Source organism: Ursus americanus, chromosome 30, assembly GCF_024610735.1.
Source record: "Ursus americanus isolate L20-20 chromosome 30, mUrsAme1.1.p, whole genome shotgun sequence".
Taxonomy (NCBI): Eukaryota; Metazoa; Chordata; class Mammalia; order Carnivora; family Ursidae; genus Ursus; species Ursus americanus.
The window spans coordinates 25,223,622-25,239,923 of NC_142156.1; the positions used below are offsets into that span (position 1 = coordinate 25,223,622).

Here is a 16,302-nt window from a genome sequence, read left to right on the forward strand (position 1 = left end):
GGGCGAGACCTTAACCGTGCAGCTGGCCTCCCCCGGCCGAGTCCTGGGGGCGCGGAGGGCTTCCCGAAGGAGTGGGTGCGAGCAGCTGTGCCGGAGGTGTCCGGCCGGGCTCCGGGCTCCGTTCCTCCCACGCTGGCGCGGGGGCCGGGAGGGCTCGACTGTATAAAGTAGCCTGGGGGACTTCAGGGGCCGAGGGAAGCACCCCATATGCTTGTCAAAACTCTCAGACGTGCACAGAAAAAGGGTGAATCTTACTGTAACTCATACATTTTTAATGAAAAAAAAAAAAAAACACCACACAAAACCCTGAAGAAATGTGACATCCTTGGTAAACGCATTTAATGAGGTTGGTACTGACAGTGCATTGGGCACAAAAGAAGAGTCAGTAAATCGGAGGGTGAGTGAAATGCAGATTGAACCCACCATGAGCACTGCTGTACACGCACCGGAATTACTTCTGGTGAGGAGGTGGACAACTGTGGCACCCTCGCACGGTGCTGGCGGGAGTGGGAGCAGTCAAGCACTCCGGAAACGGGGAGGCGGTTCCCCGGGGTGGACGCCGCGGCTCTGTGGCTCAGCAGTGCTCTTAGGTCCGAAGGTGGACGTCCACACCGTTTGCCGCGGCCCCACACAGGAAGCGCCCGGGTGTTTGGATCAACGCCAAACTGTGGACCTGTCATTTGAAATTCTACGGTGCAACTAGATTCAGAAATAACATGGATGACCCTCAGAACCGTACTGACCACAAGGATCCCCCCCAAACACAAGTGCGTACTGTACAGTCCGTTCGTAAGAGTCTCGAGAACAGCCAAAGCTTGTGGTGATAGCAATCCGGGCAGGGGCCCCGTCTGAGTGGGACATGAGAGAACCCTTATTGTGAGGGAAATGCTCCCTGTCTTGCTTGGGTACACACTGGTGGATGCCAGACTCCCCAAACTGGACACTAAACATCTTTTACTGTAAATTTTGTGTATATTTAAAAGGGAAGAAAGAGGGCCCTGCTAGAATGAAATCTTGCCATTTCTTGTTTTTAATTACTAAGCATCCTGAGAACAGACTGTCCCCAGCACGTCCCCAGTCTTTTTTAAAAAAGATTTTAAGAGATTGCACATGAGTGGGGGTAGGGGCAGAGGGAGAGAGAATCCCAAGCCAACTCCAAGCAGGGCTGGATCTCACGACCCTGAGATCATAAGCTGAGCCGGGTCCCTTGACCTTTTAACAAATGTGTGCCATTGCGGGGATGAGAGCACCCGGCTCCGGGCCAGAGTGTCTGGGCCGGTACCATCGAACCCCTACCTGCTGGGTAACTTTGGGTGAATTACTTAATCGCCCTGTGCTTCATTTTCCTCGGTGGTAAAATGGAGGATGGTAATCACCCCTGTCTCAGAGGCGAGGATTAACACGCCAGCCCTTGCCGCAGAGCCTCCACACAGCAAGGGCTTGTAACTGTTAGCTGCTATTACTATTTTGGTAGTTTACAAAGCATAAGTTGTCCAGCCCCTTCACGAGGTAGCAGGGTCCTCCCCTATCAGACGGGGTTTTGTTAGAGTAATCATGAACCCCAGCAGTTCGGAGAGCACGGATGGGATTGTGAATTTGGGTAGAAGCTGTGGCCAGGAGCAGCCATCCTCCACTTCTTAATGACAGAAACTCGCAGCTGTCACTGTACATACTGTTGTCTAGCTAAAAACCACACCCTGTGGCCCAGGGACCACACGGAGGCCATGGACAGTGGTCTGTGGAGCTGGCCAGCGGCACCCTGGAACGAGGGCACAGAATATGCCTTCCAGGGGCTCTCCAGTCCACATGGGAAAGGCAGACAGGAAGCCGGGACCTGAAGCCGCTGTCCTAGACCACAGGTGGAAGTCACAGATTATGCCAGAGATAGACGGCACCACGAAACTGCCCTGTCTGGTCCTGTTTTTATGCTTGGGCTGTTGTACGGAAGAGGAACTTCCCTCATTTAAGCCGCTGAACTTTGGGGTCTCTGACAGCAGTTTTACCAGCCTGAACAGTATGCTGATACCAGGACTTTCTGGGACTCCAGCAAACAACAGGGATCCTACGACGGCAGGGTCGTCCTCACCAGCACCTAACGTAGCCTACCTTTGAGTAAGAGTGGGATAGTCGTGAGGGAAAACAGTTCGACGTTAAGAAGCCAACCCTAAATTTAACTGACCACTATTTACCACTGAGGTAGAAGTGAGAGAATTTGAGATGTAAACCCCTGCCAGTAGAAGTGGGTTTCCAGCAAATGAACAGAAATTAAATTTAGAACTGATGGTCAGTTTTCTGAGAGGAGCAGGTTTGATCTAACTCCTAATTGTGGTTTGTCTAACTCCTATCCTAACCCCTAACTCCATTTCTGATTCCAGATCACGAGAGGACCAGGGACGGTATCCGTCAACAACTGAGTAAAAAAGTCTTGTTTTCGCGTGTCGTGAGTATCCTTCAACAAGGGAAGGGGAAGCATATGCAAGTCCAGCACGTACGATGTTACTACTCGTGGTGTGGGTCTAGCCAGGAAAGCAGCCCATGCCAGGTGGTCTGGGAGTAGGGGGCAGCCGCAGCAGGAAGCGGCTGGACCCTCGGCAGAGGTCACAGCACAGCCCAGCAGGAAGCCTCGCTGGCAGGGGAGCCTGGAAATTTCACGTGCAGATTAGCAAAAGGGTTATTCTATACAAGGCTGTCACGATCTTTCTGAATTTTAAGAGGTCTTGAATAGAGGGTATTATCCCTAGTTCATAAATCTGCTCTATTTGAAGTGTTTTGCCACCATTTCTACACCAAATTAGCAAGGAAGAAAATCCCCCAACTGGGATTTCTTTACATCGCTCTTCAAAATCGCTGACTCTGAGGCTCATCTGTTCAATGAAACTCACTTGCTGAAGTGGGATACACAGTACTGCCCTCCAGCCCCTGATGCCCTCTAATCTAGTAAGAGAAAAAGGGACTCCAGAAATAACTACATGGCATAAGCTTAGTTCCCTATATGTAAACGTACACAGGGAAGGAGTGCAGTGGGTTGGGGATCAGGGAAGGTTTTACGAAGGAGTCGAGCTAGGTGTGCTTTCTGCTTATGGTCACATCCCTCAAGGACAGTCCACGGTGTGCTGGAGTCTCCTGGGAAAGCCCACACCCCTTCCCTGCTCCAGTGACATCATGGCGGGAGCTTCGGCTCTGCCCAGTAAGGGTATTCACACATAGGAACCATCAAAGGCTACAAACCAGTCTTCCTCCCTCTGGAGAGCCGTATCTCTGGTACCGTGCGTGACAGCCACAAGCACTCAGACACCCCTTGTGAGTGAAGGCGAGGCAGGGGTGCCACTAGGCACAGGAAGCAGGCCAGACGCCCCAGCAAGACATAGGGCACTCCTGAGCCCCTACTGGTCATGTTCTAGTAATACCCGCAGGTCTCCAGAGGCTTGAGAGAACCAGGTTTATTTCTTGCTCCTATTTGCTGCCACATGGCCACCATCATGCTGTCGTCATAGTCGGGGGTTGTGCGGCCCGTGGTCAGTGCTCTGGCCCAGAATGGACACACCCTGCCAGCCATCTCACTGGCTCTAATGTGCTGAGCTTCCTACCCCACAGCATGCACCTGCTGTCTCCCCCAGAAGGCAGCGGAGGACGAGTATTTGGTGGAAGCTCCAGTGGTTACTACAGAACTCTAAATGTTGAATGGACTAAGAAGCTGGGGAGGTAGGGGCGCCTGGGTGGCTCAGTCGTTGAGCGTCTGCCTTCGACTCAGGGCGCGATCCCGGCGTTCTGGGATCGAGCCCCACGTCAGGCTCCTCCGCTGGGAGCCTGCTTCTTCCTCTCCCACTCTCCCTGCTTGTGTTCCCTCTCTCGCTGGCTGTCTCTGTCAAATAAATAAAATCTTAAAAAAAAAAAAAAGCTGGAGGGGTTGATTTGGGCCAGACTGCAGACGGTGTGACAGCCACGCTGTGTGCTCTGAGCTCTAGCAAACGTAGAGTACAGACGAGTGAAGGAGGCTAGTACGCGGTTGGCTCCATAACCACGCTGGGCTCTCAGCGGATGCGGGGAAAGGAAGGGGCACAAAACAGACACAGAAGAGCTGTGGACATGGCTGACCCAGGTGAGGGATGAGAAGGATGCTGAGGATGGCAAACCTGGAGGGTTTGGAGACCAGAGCGACTGTACCACCAACATGGAGAAGTCAGTCAGGGGAAGGTGTGGTTTTCCGGATCACGAGGAGGCAGCCAGCTTTCAACACACCGAGGTTTAAGTACAAGGAGAATCACTTGGAAATATCCGTCGAGTCTTTACAAACGCACATTGAAAGCTCACAAACAGGCGCCTGGGGGGCTCAGTCGGTTGAACATCCAGCTCTTTTTTTTTTTTTTAAGATTTTATTTATTTATTTGACAGAGACAGAGACAGCCAGCGAGAGAGGGAACACAAGCAGGGGGAGCGGGAGAGGAAGAAGCAGGCTCATAGCGGAGGAGCCTGATGTGGGGCTCAATCCCACAATGCCGGGATCACGCCCTGAGCCGAAGGCAGACGCTTAACCACTGTGCCACCCAGGCGCCCCATGAGCATCCAGCTCTTGATTTCGGCTCAGGTCGTGATCTCAGAGTCGTGAGTTTGAGCCCCGTGTCATCATCAGGCTCCACGCTCAATGGGCAGTCTGCCTGGGATTCTCTCTCCCTCCCCTCAGCTTTCTCTTTAGAATAAATCAATCTCGGGGGCACCCGGGTGGCTCGGTCAGTGAAGCGTCTGCCTTCAGCTCAGGTCACGATCCTGGAATCGAGCCCCAAGTCGGGCTCCCTGCTCAGCAGGGAGTCTGCTTCTCCCTTTGCCCTTCCCCCTGCTTGTGCTGTCAAATAAATAACATCTTTAAAGATAATAATAAAATCTTTTTAAAAAAGTAAAGCTCACAAACAAAATGAGGTGTCCTGTGAGATACCTTTAGGCTGGTTACCATCGCCCCTCTGTGGAGTTCGTACCCAGACTATGTGTGAAAAGCACGCAGACCATTTCCTCCAGCGGTTCCCAGGCCAGGTGGCGGGCCGTGTGGATGGGAGCCTCCAGGTGCTTCCCAGAGCCACTGCCCTCCTGCCGTGATGCTGCCATGATCCACACACCTCAGCCCAGCCGGGAAGCGCACTGTGGCAAAGGGATGTCACGGCGCTGCTTTCCGAGCCCTCAGCCGTCTCAAGCTCCAAGAGTCAAGCTGGGACACAAGAAGGGCCTGCCCCACACCAAACAGGCAAAAAAAGGGAAGAGCAGCACAGCTTAGTATATCCTGTTGTTTCCAGGAAAAGACATCGCCAAAGTATACTTTTTACCAGAATCCGCAACATTCATTGTCAAGTGAGAACATGCATAAAGCAGAACTCCAGTAAATGCTGCTTTCAGAGTGCTGATTGCTGAGAATTCCTTCTCATCTAGGAAAGGCTTGGAGGTTCTTCCAACAGCTCTTGCGTTTATCCATCAAACCAGACGGTAGTGGCATGAACGATCCTACTAGTATTTCCCACATCATCTGCATGAGGTATGAGGTTTCTGAGTGACCTGGTGATTTCCAAACACCAGGCTCCCCTCACTGGTAAGTCTTGGGTCCTTCCCTCAGCACACAGTCCCGCTGCACCTGCCACCGATCCGTGCCCAGCCGCTCCTGAACAACCACTGTACGACCACAGAGTGTGCGGCACGCTTAAAAAGTAAATCCATCCATGCGTTCGTTCAGCGCTTGCAAATGTTTAGCAACTTTACAGGCAAAAGAAAAAAGTTCAGGGACACAGAACCATTCGTTTCGTGATTACTGTAGAGAAAACAAAGATTGCAGCCTCCCCATTTCAGGGAGTCAGGGCCACGCGAGAAGGCGGTCAGCAATCTTCACTTAGGCTGAGTAGTGCGTGTTACCTGACCCCTGGTTTATGGGGGCTGATAAAGCAGAGCCCTAAGAAAGAAACGTGTAAATTCCACCACAAAACCACATTCTATGATCACTGGTTTACTTCTTTTCTGTACGGTTTATCATGCTGGTCATTAATGAGAACACTCAGGGAAGACTTTCCACATCTGGCTAACTCTTCTTTTTTTTTTTTTTTAAAGATTTATTTATTTATTTGACAGAGACAGAGACAGCCAGCGAGAGAGGGAACACAAGCAGGGGGAGTGGGAGAGGAAGAAGCAGGCTCCTAGCGGAGGAGCCTGATGTGGGGCTCGATCCCACAACGCCCGGGATCACGCCCTGAGCCGAAGGCAGACGCTTTAACGACTGCGCCACCCAGGCGCCCCCCGGCTAACTCTTCTTGATCAAAAATAGAGTACAGATGAAAGAGGGGAAACTGGGCCACGACACGGAGACTCAGAGAAGTATTTATGGTCCCGCTGCTGTTGGCCGTGACAGTCCGTGGGGCCCAGTGGTGGACACAGCACCCCATACAGGGACATGCTCGGGGACATGCCCGCAGCCCAGGGGCACCTTGCCCCCCTGTCTCTCAGCCTGCTCAGCACAACGCCTCTCCTTCGTACCCACCTGTGTGTGGCAGCAGGTGCAGTGTGGGCTATGGGGAAGGGCACGGCTAACACACTGCCATTCTTCTGCTGTGATCAAAAGCAGCATAAGTTAGATTTCACACCCATCTGAATCTTTTAGCAGAACAGTAAAATGCTTTTTTAAGACAAGTATTTAAGCAGTTTATAAGAACACAAGATAAAAGTTACTCTCAAATATGGCAAAATATATATATATTAAAATAAGGCCCCCAATGAAATATGAAAATCTTTAACAAAAAATAGTTTATTGCACAAAATTTAAGGAATTCCCCAGCACACTTAAATTTATAAAAAATCAACATGCTTTTTAAAGTTACAATTCATTGTGCATGGTGACACCTTTCCCCTAACAGCTCCAACCTGAGGACTCGCTTTCATGAGGAAATTTTTAACAGAAACGAGTAACTTAAAGCCATCCAGTTTTCTAGACCCTCCACAACATTATCCTCAAATATCCTATAACCTGAGACCACCACACAATCAGATTTGCCTGAATGTGTTTGAGTAAGGCTCAGGATGTCTCACACGTCACGGGGGTCCTCAAAGAAGGCTTCAGGACATTTGTCTTTCAGATACGCTGGTCCCTTTCCCTACTAGAAACCTTTACACAGGACATTTCATTTCTATTTAAAAAGTTACTCATTGGAGTAGGAATATATGCCATGGCATCTGCAGTAAGTATCCCTACACCAAGAAAAGTCTTTAAACTGAGAAAGAGTGCAGTGAGAATCTTCCTCGCAGGTCTGTCCCAGGACCTGGACCCCAAGCCAGAGAAAAAGCCAGTTTCACATCCTATCAAAACCTTGCCTGTTATACCTTCCAAAGGGAAGAAAACCATGTAAATCTGTAAGATCCGTGCCATCTATCCAATGTGTTTCATGGAAAATCAGTGATAACCACACTGCAATAAGCTTTTTTTTGGAACGTAAGAAAAACCAGAAACATCACGAACTGTCCGAACCAACATTCCCTGTCGTGAGGACGTGACATACGGTATCCACACACAAGATGAACAATACACACAAACACAACGTAACAGCAAGCCTGCTCTCAGAAATACTCCAGACTGCAGTTTTCCATGAGTAAACTCCAAATTCCCACTTCTGCCCACAAACAAAATATTGCAAATGATATTCGCTGCAGAATGTAGCCTGGGAGGTAGAAGTGCCAATCAAGTCCCTTAGAGACTAAAAAACAAAAACAAAAACAAAAAACCTCAACAAATCAGAAGCAGGTGATTTCAAAGTCCAGCTGCCTCTCTCAGGTGACTTGTTAAGGAAGCCTAAAGGTGGTGTCAGCTGGACCAAAAGGGCCCCAGGTCAGGACCGGCACAGGAAACATCGAAGTGCGTGGGGACAGCCAGGGAAGTCAGACCAAAGGCGGCTGGGTGTTGACAGAGCTGAAAGACGGGGTGATGACGACAACGGTGGCACAGGATGACGTCAGGAAAGCAGGGGGCGCTGCTGCTGCAGGCCCGCGCCTGCCCGCACACAAGGCACAGGCACCCGCACACACTTGCACACACACACGCACAGGCACAGGCACCTGCACACTCCCGCACCGGCACACCCGCACACCAACCACACACCCCTGCACACGCACCCACACACGCGCACCAGCACCCGCACACAGCAAGCAAGCAAGACATGAGGGAAACGGGGTGAGGAACAGAAATCTGCTTTCACTAGAGGATTATTCAGAATCTGATTACCCTTTCCTAATAAAAAGGTGGCGGCTTTCACTGGGAGACCTCCGATAAGCAGCAGTGAGGAAGGAGCCACGGCATGAGGCCAGAGTGTCATGTCTTGGTTTTAAAATTAAAACTGAGGATAAAACACCCAAAATAAATACAAATGTAAATTATGATTTTTCTTTTCTAATGGCACAAAAACAATTTTGTCAAAAATGATTTCCAACTTAAGATGAAAAATAGGATATGTTTATAATGAAGTCTTCAAGTAATATTTCAAGATTAACCCTGTACAAGTGATATACATATTTCAGAAGTTTCAATACTTGCTAGGGAATTTTTTTAAACACTAAGCATCTTTGTGTTTAATGCTACTTTATCAATTAACCTTCTAATAGCACAAGAAAGCACAAACGGCTTAAAAATACCGAACCATTTTCTCCACAAAAGAGACATAAGTAGTGAATCGACACAAGCATATCTGGCCTGATCAGTAACACTTCCAACTTCATCTTCAGACCAGCAGATCTGCACCGGGGGCCTCTCTTCTCTAACTCACAATGGTAACCATCAGCTTACATTTCTTGGCCAAGAGCGGACAAAGTTACAGCCCTCATGGGTCACAGTCACAGACAGTCAAGTAAATAGCCCATGCTCAGGGAGCCTGCTTCCAAATCACGCTCTCACCTACACAAGAGCTCGGGAGGCCTCCACTGCCTTCCCATGGAGCTGACCTGCCCCTTCTAGAAATCCCTCTAGATGAGAGGTTACAGGACCTACTGAAGGCTGTCACGACGAATTCAGCATGTCCCCTGACAACCACACAGGCCCCAGTGGACATATTTTCATGTGGGTGCAGGGGTGGGGAGAGGCCTGGAGAAGCCTTGTGCCTGGCTCGGAGCCCTGCAGGGAGCCCTGGTCCTCTCTCCCCTCCTCTCCTGGGACCTCTCCCCAACCATCTCCCATGTCAGGCCAGTGCATGATGGTGACTGGGGTCCTTGTGGCCGCCAGGCCTTCCCAGGGGACAGCCAAGGTGAGTGAGGTCGTGCAGGGACAAGGGTCAGATGGGGGTGGGGGAGTGGGGGTGTGTACTCAGGACAAGGCTCTCAAAAATAAAGTGAAACTGAAACAAAAAACCTTTTCGCTCCAAGAATATTTGGTTTTAGAAGGTACAGTAAATAAAATAATTATATTTCTTAAAATATAATTTTCTGACTGAATCCCCAAATCCTACATGTACGTTACTTCCTGACAGCAGATTTTCAAAAGGCAATCAATAAAAAGACAATTCAGGTCACTCTTAAATAATAAGGACATACACTTTTTAAAGAGTAGCTTATGATTTTCAGTATTTACATACACACCCTATGGTAAGACAGCTATTGAAAATAAGAACCAAAGGTGCAAATCAAGTTTCATTTCTGCAGGGACGTAAAGCTCTCACTGAATCAGGAAAGAGAGAAAATGGGACCCAGTCATGCAGTGTTTCCACCGGTGGCCACTGCTGGCATCACCCTCACAGAGCAGCACGTACAGTCACTCGACAGGGACCTTCTTCTGCAAGTAACCCTTCAGACACATTCAGGAACTTGTCACTGAGATCTAAGCCAGGTTGTTAGCGTTTGGTCATTTCATGGGAAAAGCTAGCTGTGATCTGCAAACGACTATTTCTCTAATCCTTGGCTCTTGTTCAGTTCTTTTACTCCTTGAAAAAGCAGATGCAAAATTTAAACTTCATCTCTTAGAAAAACACAGAGCAAACAGTCAAATAAATAATATTGATAAAAGAATATTCCTTTGGGTAGTTACGAGCACTCAGAGTGGGGGTGCTCAGCGGTCGCTGTTCCGAGTGCCTCTCTGGAGACCCTGCACTGACTGTGTCGCTCTGTATCTCCCCTGGGGTTGGCGTGATCTCCTGGGGGAGCAGCGCTGGTGGCAGGGTCCCCCTGAGTCCATGAGGACAGTGACTCGTGCACGGTAACGGTGTGTGCCTCCATCTGGCGCTGCAGGCTGTCCATCTCCTGCCTGGACAGACAAGGGAAGCAGAGGAAGGCAGCCCATTCAAATGAGAGCCAGAAATGACGCTATTAGTTCCCCAAGAGGGAACTGGTCACCTCCAACATGGAACCTAACAAGCCTGATCCAGACGGCAGTCTGCTCACGTATCTGCGACACCTTTGGGGGCTGACAGAACCTGTCTATTCGGGAAGCAGCACCCATGGGGTCACAGGATTTATGGGGCTCAGCATCTCAGCATTTTCCTCTGCATGTACAGAGGTCTGCACACATGGGCCTGTGCTCAGGGAGAAGGTGGGTGAGACAGAATTGAGGGCCCGCACATGGCCTCCATTCACAAGGTCAAAAAGATGTCCCCACAGGGCCACGCCCTGCAAACACTGGCCTCAGGCTGGTGGGAGCAAAACCTCAAGCTATGTGTGGGGTTTCTCAGGGTCATCTAGCTCTCGGCAGTCCTCCTGTATGAGAGGGACTGAGGGCCCAAGTGACGCCATGTAGCACAGACCTGCCCAGCCTCTTCAGGGCACACAGGGCTGGCAACAGGATTCTTCCAAGTTAAACATGCAATCTATTTTTAAAGACCAAGTGAGACAGAACACAGAACATGGTTCATACTTCAGCTGCTGGAGACAACTGTTGAGGTTCTTGAGGGGCTCCTTGCTCACGGCAGGTGGGGGCCTCAGCAGCTCCTCCAGCAGGGAGGCCGGGACAGGGCAGTCGGGGATCTTCACTGGCGTCACAGGGCCAGAAGAGCTGGCCTCGCCTTTCAGTTCCTTTCTCTGTTTTTAAAAGCACATGGTTAGCCCTCTCACTTGGAGGCTGACAGCAACCACACCTGTGATGTCCCCAAACATCACAGCAAGTGCTCCCAGAGGTGCATCCTAGCTCGCTATGGGCCCTCCGGGAAGGCACGCCCCCTGCTTCCAGGCTGGCAGAGCGGGCAGCCACAGGGCTCCGGGAATGCTGGCTGAATAGGTATGTGAACACCCCCAAACAATGCAGCACTGGCTCCTCAGGAGGACAGACCTAAATCACAAACGAGAACACCCCTGTGGGAACTACGGGGGCTTTCCACAAAAGACCATAGCCTTGACCCTGCATATCCCTAAGAAATTCAGTTTTCAACTCCTACAATTCCCCTTTGTAGAACTTCAAACTTTTTCCACTGATAGCCAAACAGTGCTAAATAAACCTGAGTCTGAGTGATTTCTTTGCACCTGGAGAATATTTACGTAGACCAAGCAGAGAAAGAAACGCCAGGTACACAGAGGGTCTGGGCGGGGCTCCCTGGGCCCCCAAGCCCATCTGGCAGCTGCTGCCCCCAGGTGGCTCACCTCCCAGGCCAGGGGCTCTTGTGAATACCAGCAAATGAGCCCTCATGTGGCTTCTAGGGCGTACTACAACAAAATGACACCTGAATTCATAAAAAGAAGCAGAAAGCCCTGGAAAAGACACTAAAATAAAAGGGTCTGGCCTGTTGCCAAGCACGAGACTCCAGCATCATTTCTTTCACACAGTAGCTGCTTCACATTGGTCACTAGTCACTAGGACCTCCTGTCTGACTAACTAGAAGGTCCCCCAGCGCCGGCCGGGCAGGAGTGCCATGGGCCCAGGGAACCTGACTGGGGTGCGGAGCCTGAGTACCGTCCTGGCTGCGCCGCGCCGCAGGTCCAGCCTCAGCTGCTGGTTTTGCTGGAGCAGAGTCTTCATGCTGTTCTTCAGCTCTGACACTTTAGCTTGAAGCATGAATTTATCTTTCTGGGTCAGGGACAGATCTTCGCGCACCACCTCCAACTCGGCTTTGATATTCTAAAGGAAGGGAAGTCACACGTTTTTAAAAGCTAAAGGATCTTACACGTGCTGCTAAGATCTTAGTTTGTATGTCACAAGTCTAAGGGGCTAGAAACGCTAACACCGACGTCTCTACGACATCGCACGCGGTGCTACCACGGCAGCCTGTTTCCTCCCCACAGTCCGGGCTGGGCAGCGTCCCGTTACAGGCATGTCCTCAACGTTCCTACCCAAACTTCAGAGACTCTGCCGAAGAACCAACTCTACTCCTGTGTCCACTGTCTACACTGGACCCCAAGAGTCAGTTGTTTAAATTCCAAGGTCAGATATTGGAGTAAGCCTCACCATTAGGAAGAAAGAATATAAATCAATCCTAACTGTTACTCAAGGCAGCCATTCACAAGTGGGAATCCTGGCAAGAGCTCTACTCCTGATCCTTTGCGCAAGCGGTCAAGCCTGCACACCGATTTCTTTGTGGAAGAGTGTTATCACAGACTGGTGAACTCTTCACACAGACGGTCTCACTGACTGGGCTTCATCAGATCCCATTCCTGGTCCATTTCACACAGCTCAGCCCAGGGCGTACATAGCACTGGGGCTTGGTCTCCTTCAGCTGTGTGACCTGGCCTTCCTTCTGAAACGGATAATGTCTGCTAAACGGTTTGGTGGAAGCATTCGGTTCGAGGGTAACTCACGTTATGCACTTAGCACCTTGTGACTTGGACTTTCTGTCCGAGGGCCCTTACACAACACATACCTGCAGTAACTGCTGTATTCCATCCAGTTCCTTCTTACTCTGCTGTTCAGTCAAGTCCAGCTGCTGCTTCAAGGACCGGACTTCTCTTTCTTTCTGATCCACCTCCCATTTGAGATTTTCCATCTAGGGGAGGGAGGAAGTCATATAACCAAAAGAATTTTATAGGGGATTACACTATAAAACTGCTCTACCTCTGTCTACTGTTTAGTATCATACTTGGAAAAAATTATCCCTTTCTAAGCAGACAGGGCACGAAGGAACTGACTGTGTCAATCAGTGGAGTCTAGCTCTGCCAGTCCTGCTAACTGCAGATGCAAAGCCTCCCCGGCAGGTCACCTCTTGGCTTCCTATAGGCTGTTTGTCCAGCTGCTCGTCCAGCTGCTTCTGCAGGAGCTGGAGCTGAGTCCGCGCCTCCGCCAGCTCCGCCTGGAACTGTGCTATTTCCCGGGAATGTTTCCCTTCTTGAATCCTAGCATAAAAAACAAGAAAGCATGAAATCACAGCACCCTAACCCCACCACAAAGTGTGGTCGGTTGAATGTTATCCATCGTAGGTGACAAAAATTTGCACACTGCTCACTCGGGGCAAGAACTGTTGTTCTAAGAGCTCTGTGGTGCTCTGTCGTGACTAATCCTCACCAAAGCCCCTGGGAAGGACATTCTGCTAGCCCATTTTATGGATTACAATAGGAGAGAAGCTCCCAACATGTACCCCTGCACGTGCTCAACTCAAGGCCACCCTAACTGGAGGCTGCAGTGAACCTCGGTGGTGGGGCCCAGCCCTCGGGACACGTGCCCCTCACATGGGACTCTTTGTTTTTGGTGAAGGACTCTCAGGTGTGGGGTGGGGACAGTCATGTCAGGCCAGAAATTTCAGAGTTGAGCTGCAGGTTTCCTAAGACAGGGAACTGGTACATTCTCCTTCTTAGATTTGCCTCCAGGGTGCACAGAGATTTGCTAGAACCCAGGTGACCTGAACGCACGGAAGGTCCTAACTGGAAGATGTTGGGGTGCTCCCGCCCGTCCATCCCCGGCCGCGGCGCTAACCCAGCCCTCTGCCCTCCCGGCACTCACTGGAGACCTTCGGCCTCAGCCTGCAGCTTCTGCACCAGCTGCTCCTTGGCCTGCAGGTCCTTCTTCACCTCACTCAGCTCCAAGGTGGCGGCCTTGAAGTGGCGGCGGTTATGTCCTGCTTCCGCCTTGGCGGCAGCAACCTGCAAGCACAGAAACCAGCGTCACCAAGGATGGGGCAAGTACCACAGAGAACGCGCCCATTGTGACATCTGCCAGGAAAGCTACACCGACCCCACCACATCCCAGCTGCTCCTGCAGTTGTTTCTCCCAAAGCTTTTCATGCTCCCGAGGACTGAAGCCCTAACACACGCCTGGCGTCCAGGTAGGTGACACACGGCCGCCAGTATCTGCTGAATGAACAAATGCACACGAGGTTATCTTGGTCTAAGTAGTTTTAATCGCCCTCCTCAAGTACATCTGCCTACTGCCTTGTCTGTGGTTGGTTTCCATCCCTTGTGTGGAGTTGAGCCGAGTCCGTTACCCTCCCTACTTTTCTACCCCCCAATTCCTATCTTTTGCTCACTTACTAATTTTATTCTCCCTTTAATGAAGTAAACTAGGAAATTTGTAAATAAAAGTGCTGGGGAAAATGATGGATCTGTGACATTGGCTTCTTTTTTTTTAAGGGCAGTAACTGTGAACGATCCTCATTTATTTCTCTAAATGCATTTCATGTAATTGTCTGGATTTTATGAACAGTACATGCTAGTGAAAAGTAATTAAAAAAAAAGTCTGTAAAGATTGAAGTACTTATGGACTCATCCAGCCAGGCCTCCCCATAGTAACATGTTCTTAACAGATCTTAAAACTGTTTTATCTCAAAAGAGTATTTTTTTGTCTCACCCCAAAAAACCCGAAGAACTATTTCTATTATATCATCACAGAAATGTTTTTAAGGGATATGACACGCACCCTGGCCCGTGTGCACACAGCAAACACATTCTGAACATCTCTCTGGTGCGAGGCACTGGGACATGCAGGTAAATGAGTCACGGCTCTCAAGCCATGAAGCTAAACGTTTGGATGAGGAATAACAGACACGGCACCATGGTGGGGAACACCTGGGGCCGAGGTCTATTCCAGCTCATAGGGGCAGCGGGGCAGGCCTCTCTGCTGGAAGACTGACCTGATGCCCTGGTGAACACCTGAGCATGGAAAGGAGCCAGCCAGGAAATGGCAAAGGGTGCATGCAACCTTTTTTCTCCATTGCTCTTTTAACACTAACCGGGTCATCTATTGCTCTGCAGTTTGCTTTTTTAACTCAACAATGTGTGTGACATTGTTCTCCAGCAAATACATCTCTGCAGGGCTCTGTGCAGGGTCTTAGACCCCTACGACTGCATCTGACTTAACCCAAGTCCACTCTCCTATGGATGGACATCAGGGTTCCCTCCAGCTGCTGTCACCAGGGCTGTGATGACACTGCTCTCAGAACACATCAGCAAAGGTATTCGTATAATAAATTCCTGAAAGGGAAGTGAAGCGTCAAGGGTACACATATTCGGTTTTTTGAAAAACTGCAATCCAACAGGCTCCGAAGGTGCAATTTAGAACCAGTGGGAAGCTAGCCACACACCTGTTCCTTGAGGCTGTGCACTTTGGCCTTTTCTCGCTCCAGTGCAGCCTGTAAGGTGTGGACGAGCTGCTTCGTCTGGCGGTCCTCCTCCTCTTTCCGCTGCAAGACTGCCTGCACCTATGGCACATCGCCGAAGCAGTAAGTGAGGAAGGCCTGTGGGAGCCCAGCGCCACGTGGGGAAGGTGGCAGGACGGCGGCAGACAGCATGATGCATCACGACGAGCGCACAAGGGGCGAAGGGGGGAGAGCTCCATGTCTGCAGAACTGAGTCTGAGACGGCGGTGAAGTCACATGGCCATATGCAAGCACAGAGCAAGGAACCCAAAGGCTGCCTGTAATCGGGGCTTAGAAACACAAATACTTCCCTGGTGAGGCAGGTAATGCGAATGGGTGAGGCCACCAGATGTGGCAAGGGTGGGAGGCGGTGCCAAATGAAAGTCTGTAAGCGCTCTAGGCTGGATAATTTGATGCGGGGGCTGGATCTGGCTGCTGACTGCCCCTTGAAGATGGCCCTGAAGCGCCAGGCCTCCTCCCCAGTCCTCAGAAAGGCCGCAGAGCCTGAGGAGCCAAGAACAGGTCCGGGGAGAGAGCCCCCACCAGGGTTCAATCTCAGCTCTGAATCACACAGGGAAGAGCCCCTTATGAACAGTGGGACCAGCTTGAGCAGGGAGTCCCCTACCCATCAGGAAGCTAACAGACGGGGCACAGTGCCTCCACATCTCGGTAAGGGGGGGGCATTAGGAGATCCCAGCTCTGCCCCACCCCGTAGAGCTGCGGGGTAGGCTTCACCAGATCCTCCCTGTTCTGCATCTCTGTGACAGGGTAGCACCCTGCTTGTGGATGGCTGGGACAGCTGCATAAGGCAACGTGC

At 50.7% G+C, this 16,302-nt stretch overlaps 1 protein-coding gene across 3 annotated transcripts in view; it reads right to left on the reverse strand.

The window, feature by feature from the left end:
* Positions 1 to 6,754: 6,754 nt before the first annotated feature.
* GOLGA3 (golgin A3) overlaps positions 6,755 to 16,302 on the reverse strand; it is a 42,561-nt gene continuing 33,013 nt past the window's right edge. For all 3 annotated transcript variants that reach the window (XM_045815653.2, XM_045815651.2, XM_045815652.2), the window contains exons 18-24: positions 15,432 to 15,548; positions 13,856 to 13,995; positions 13,119 to 13,251; positions 12,783 to 12,905; positions 11,879 to 12,043; positions 10,850 to 11,013; positions 6,755 to 10,243 (exon numbers count right to left, since the gene is read on the reverse strand). In XM_045815653.2, coding sequence (XP_045671609.1) covers positions 10,024 to 10,243; positions 10,850 to 11,013; positions 11,879 to 12,043; positions 12,783 to 12,905; positions 13,119 to 13,251; positions 13,856 to 13,995; positions 15,432 to 15,548 — 1,062 coding nt within the window. In that variant the 3' untranslated portion in view covers positions 6,755 to 10,023. The remainder of the gene's footprint in view (positions 10,244 to 10,849; positions 11,014 to 11,878; positions 12,044 to 12,782; positions 12,906 to 13,118; positions 13,252 to 13,855; positions 13,996 to 15,431; positions 15,549 to 16,302) is intronic.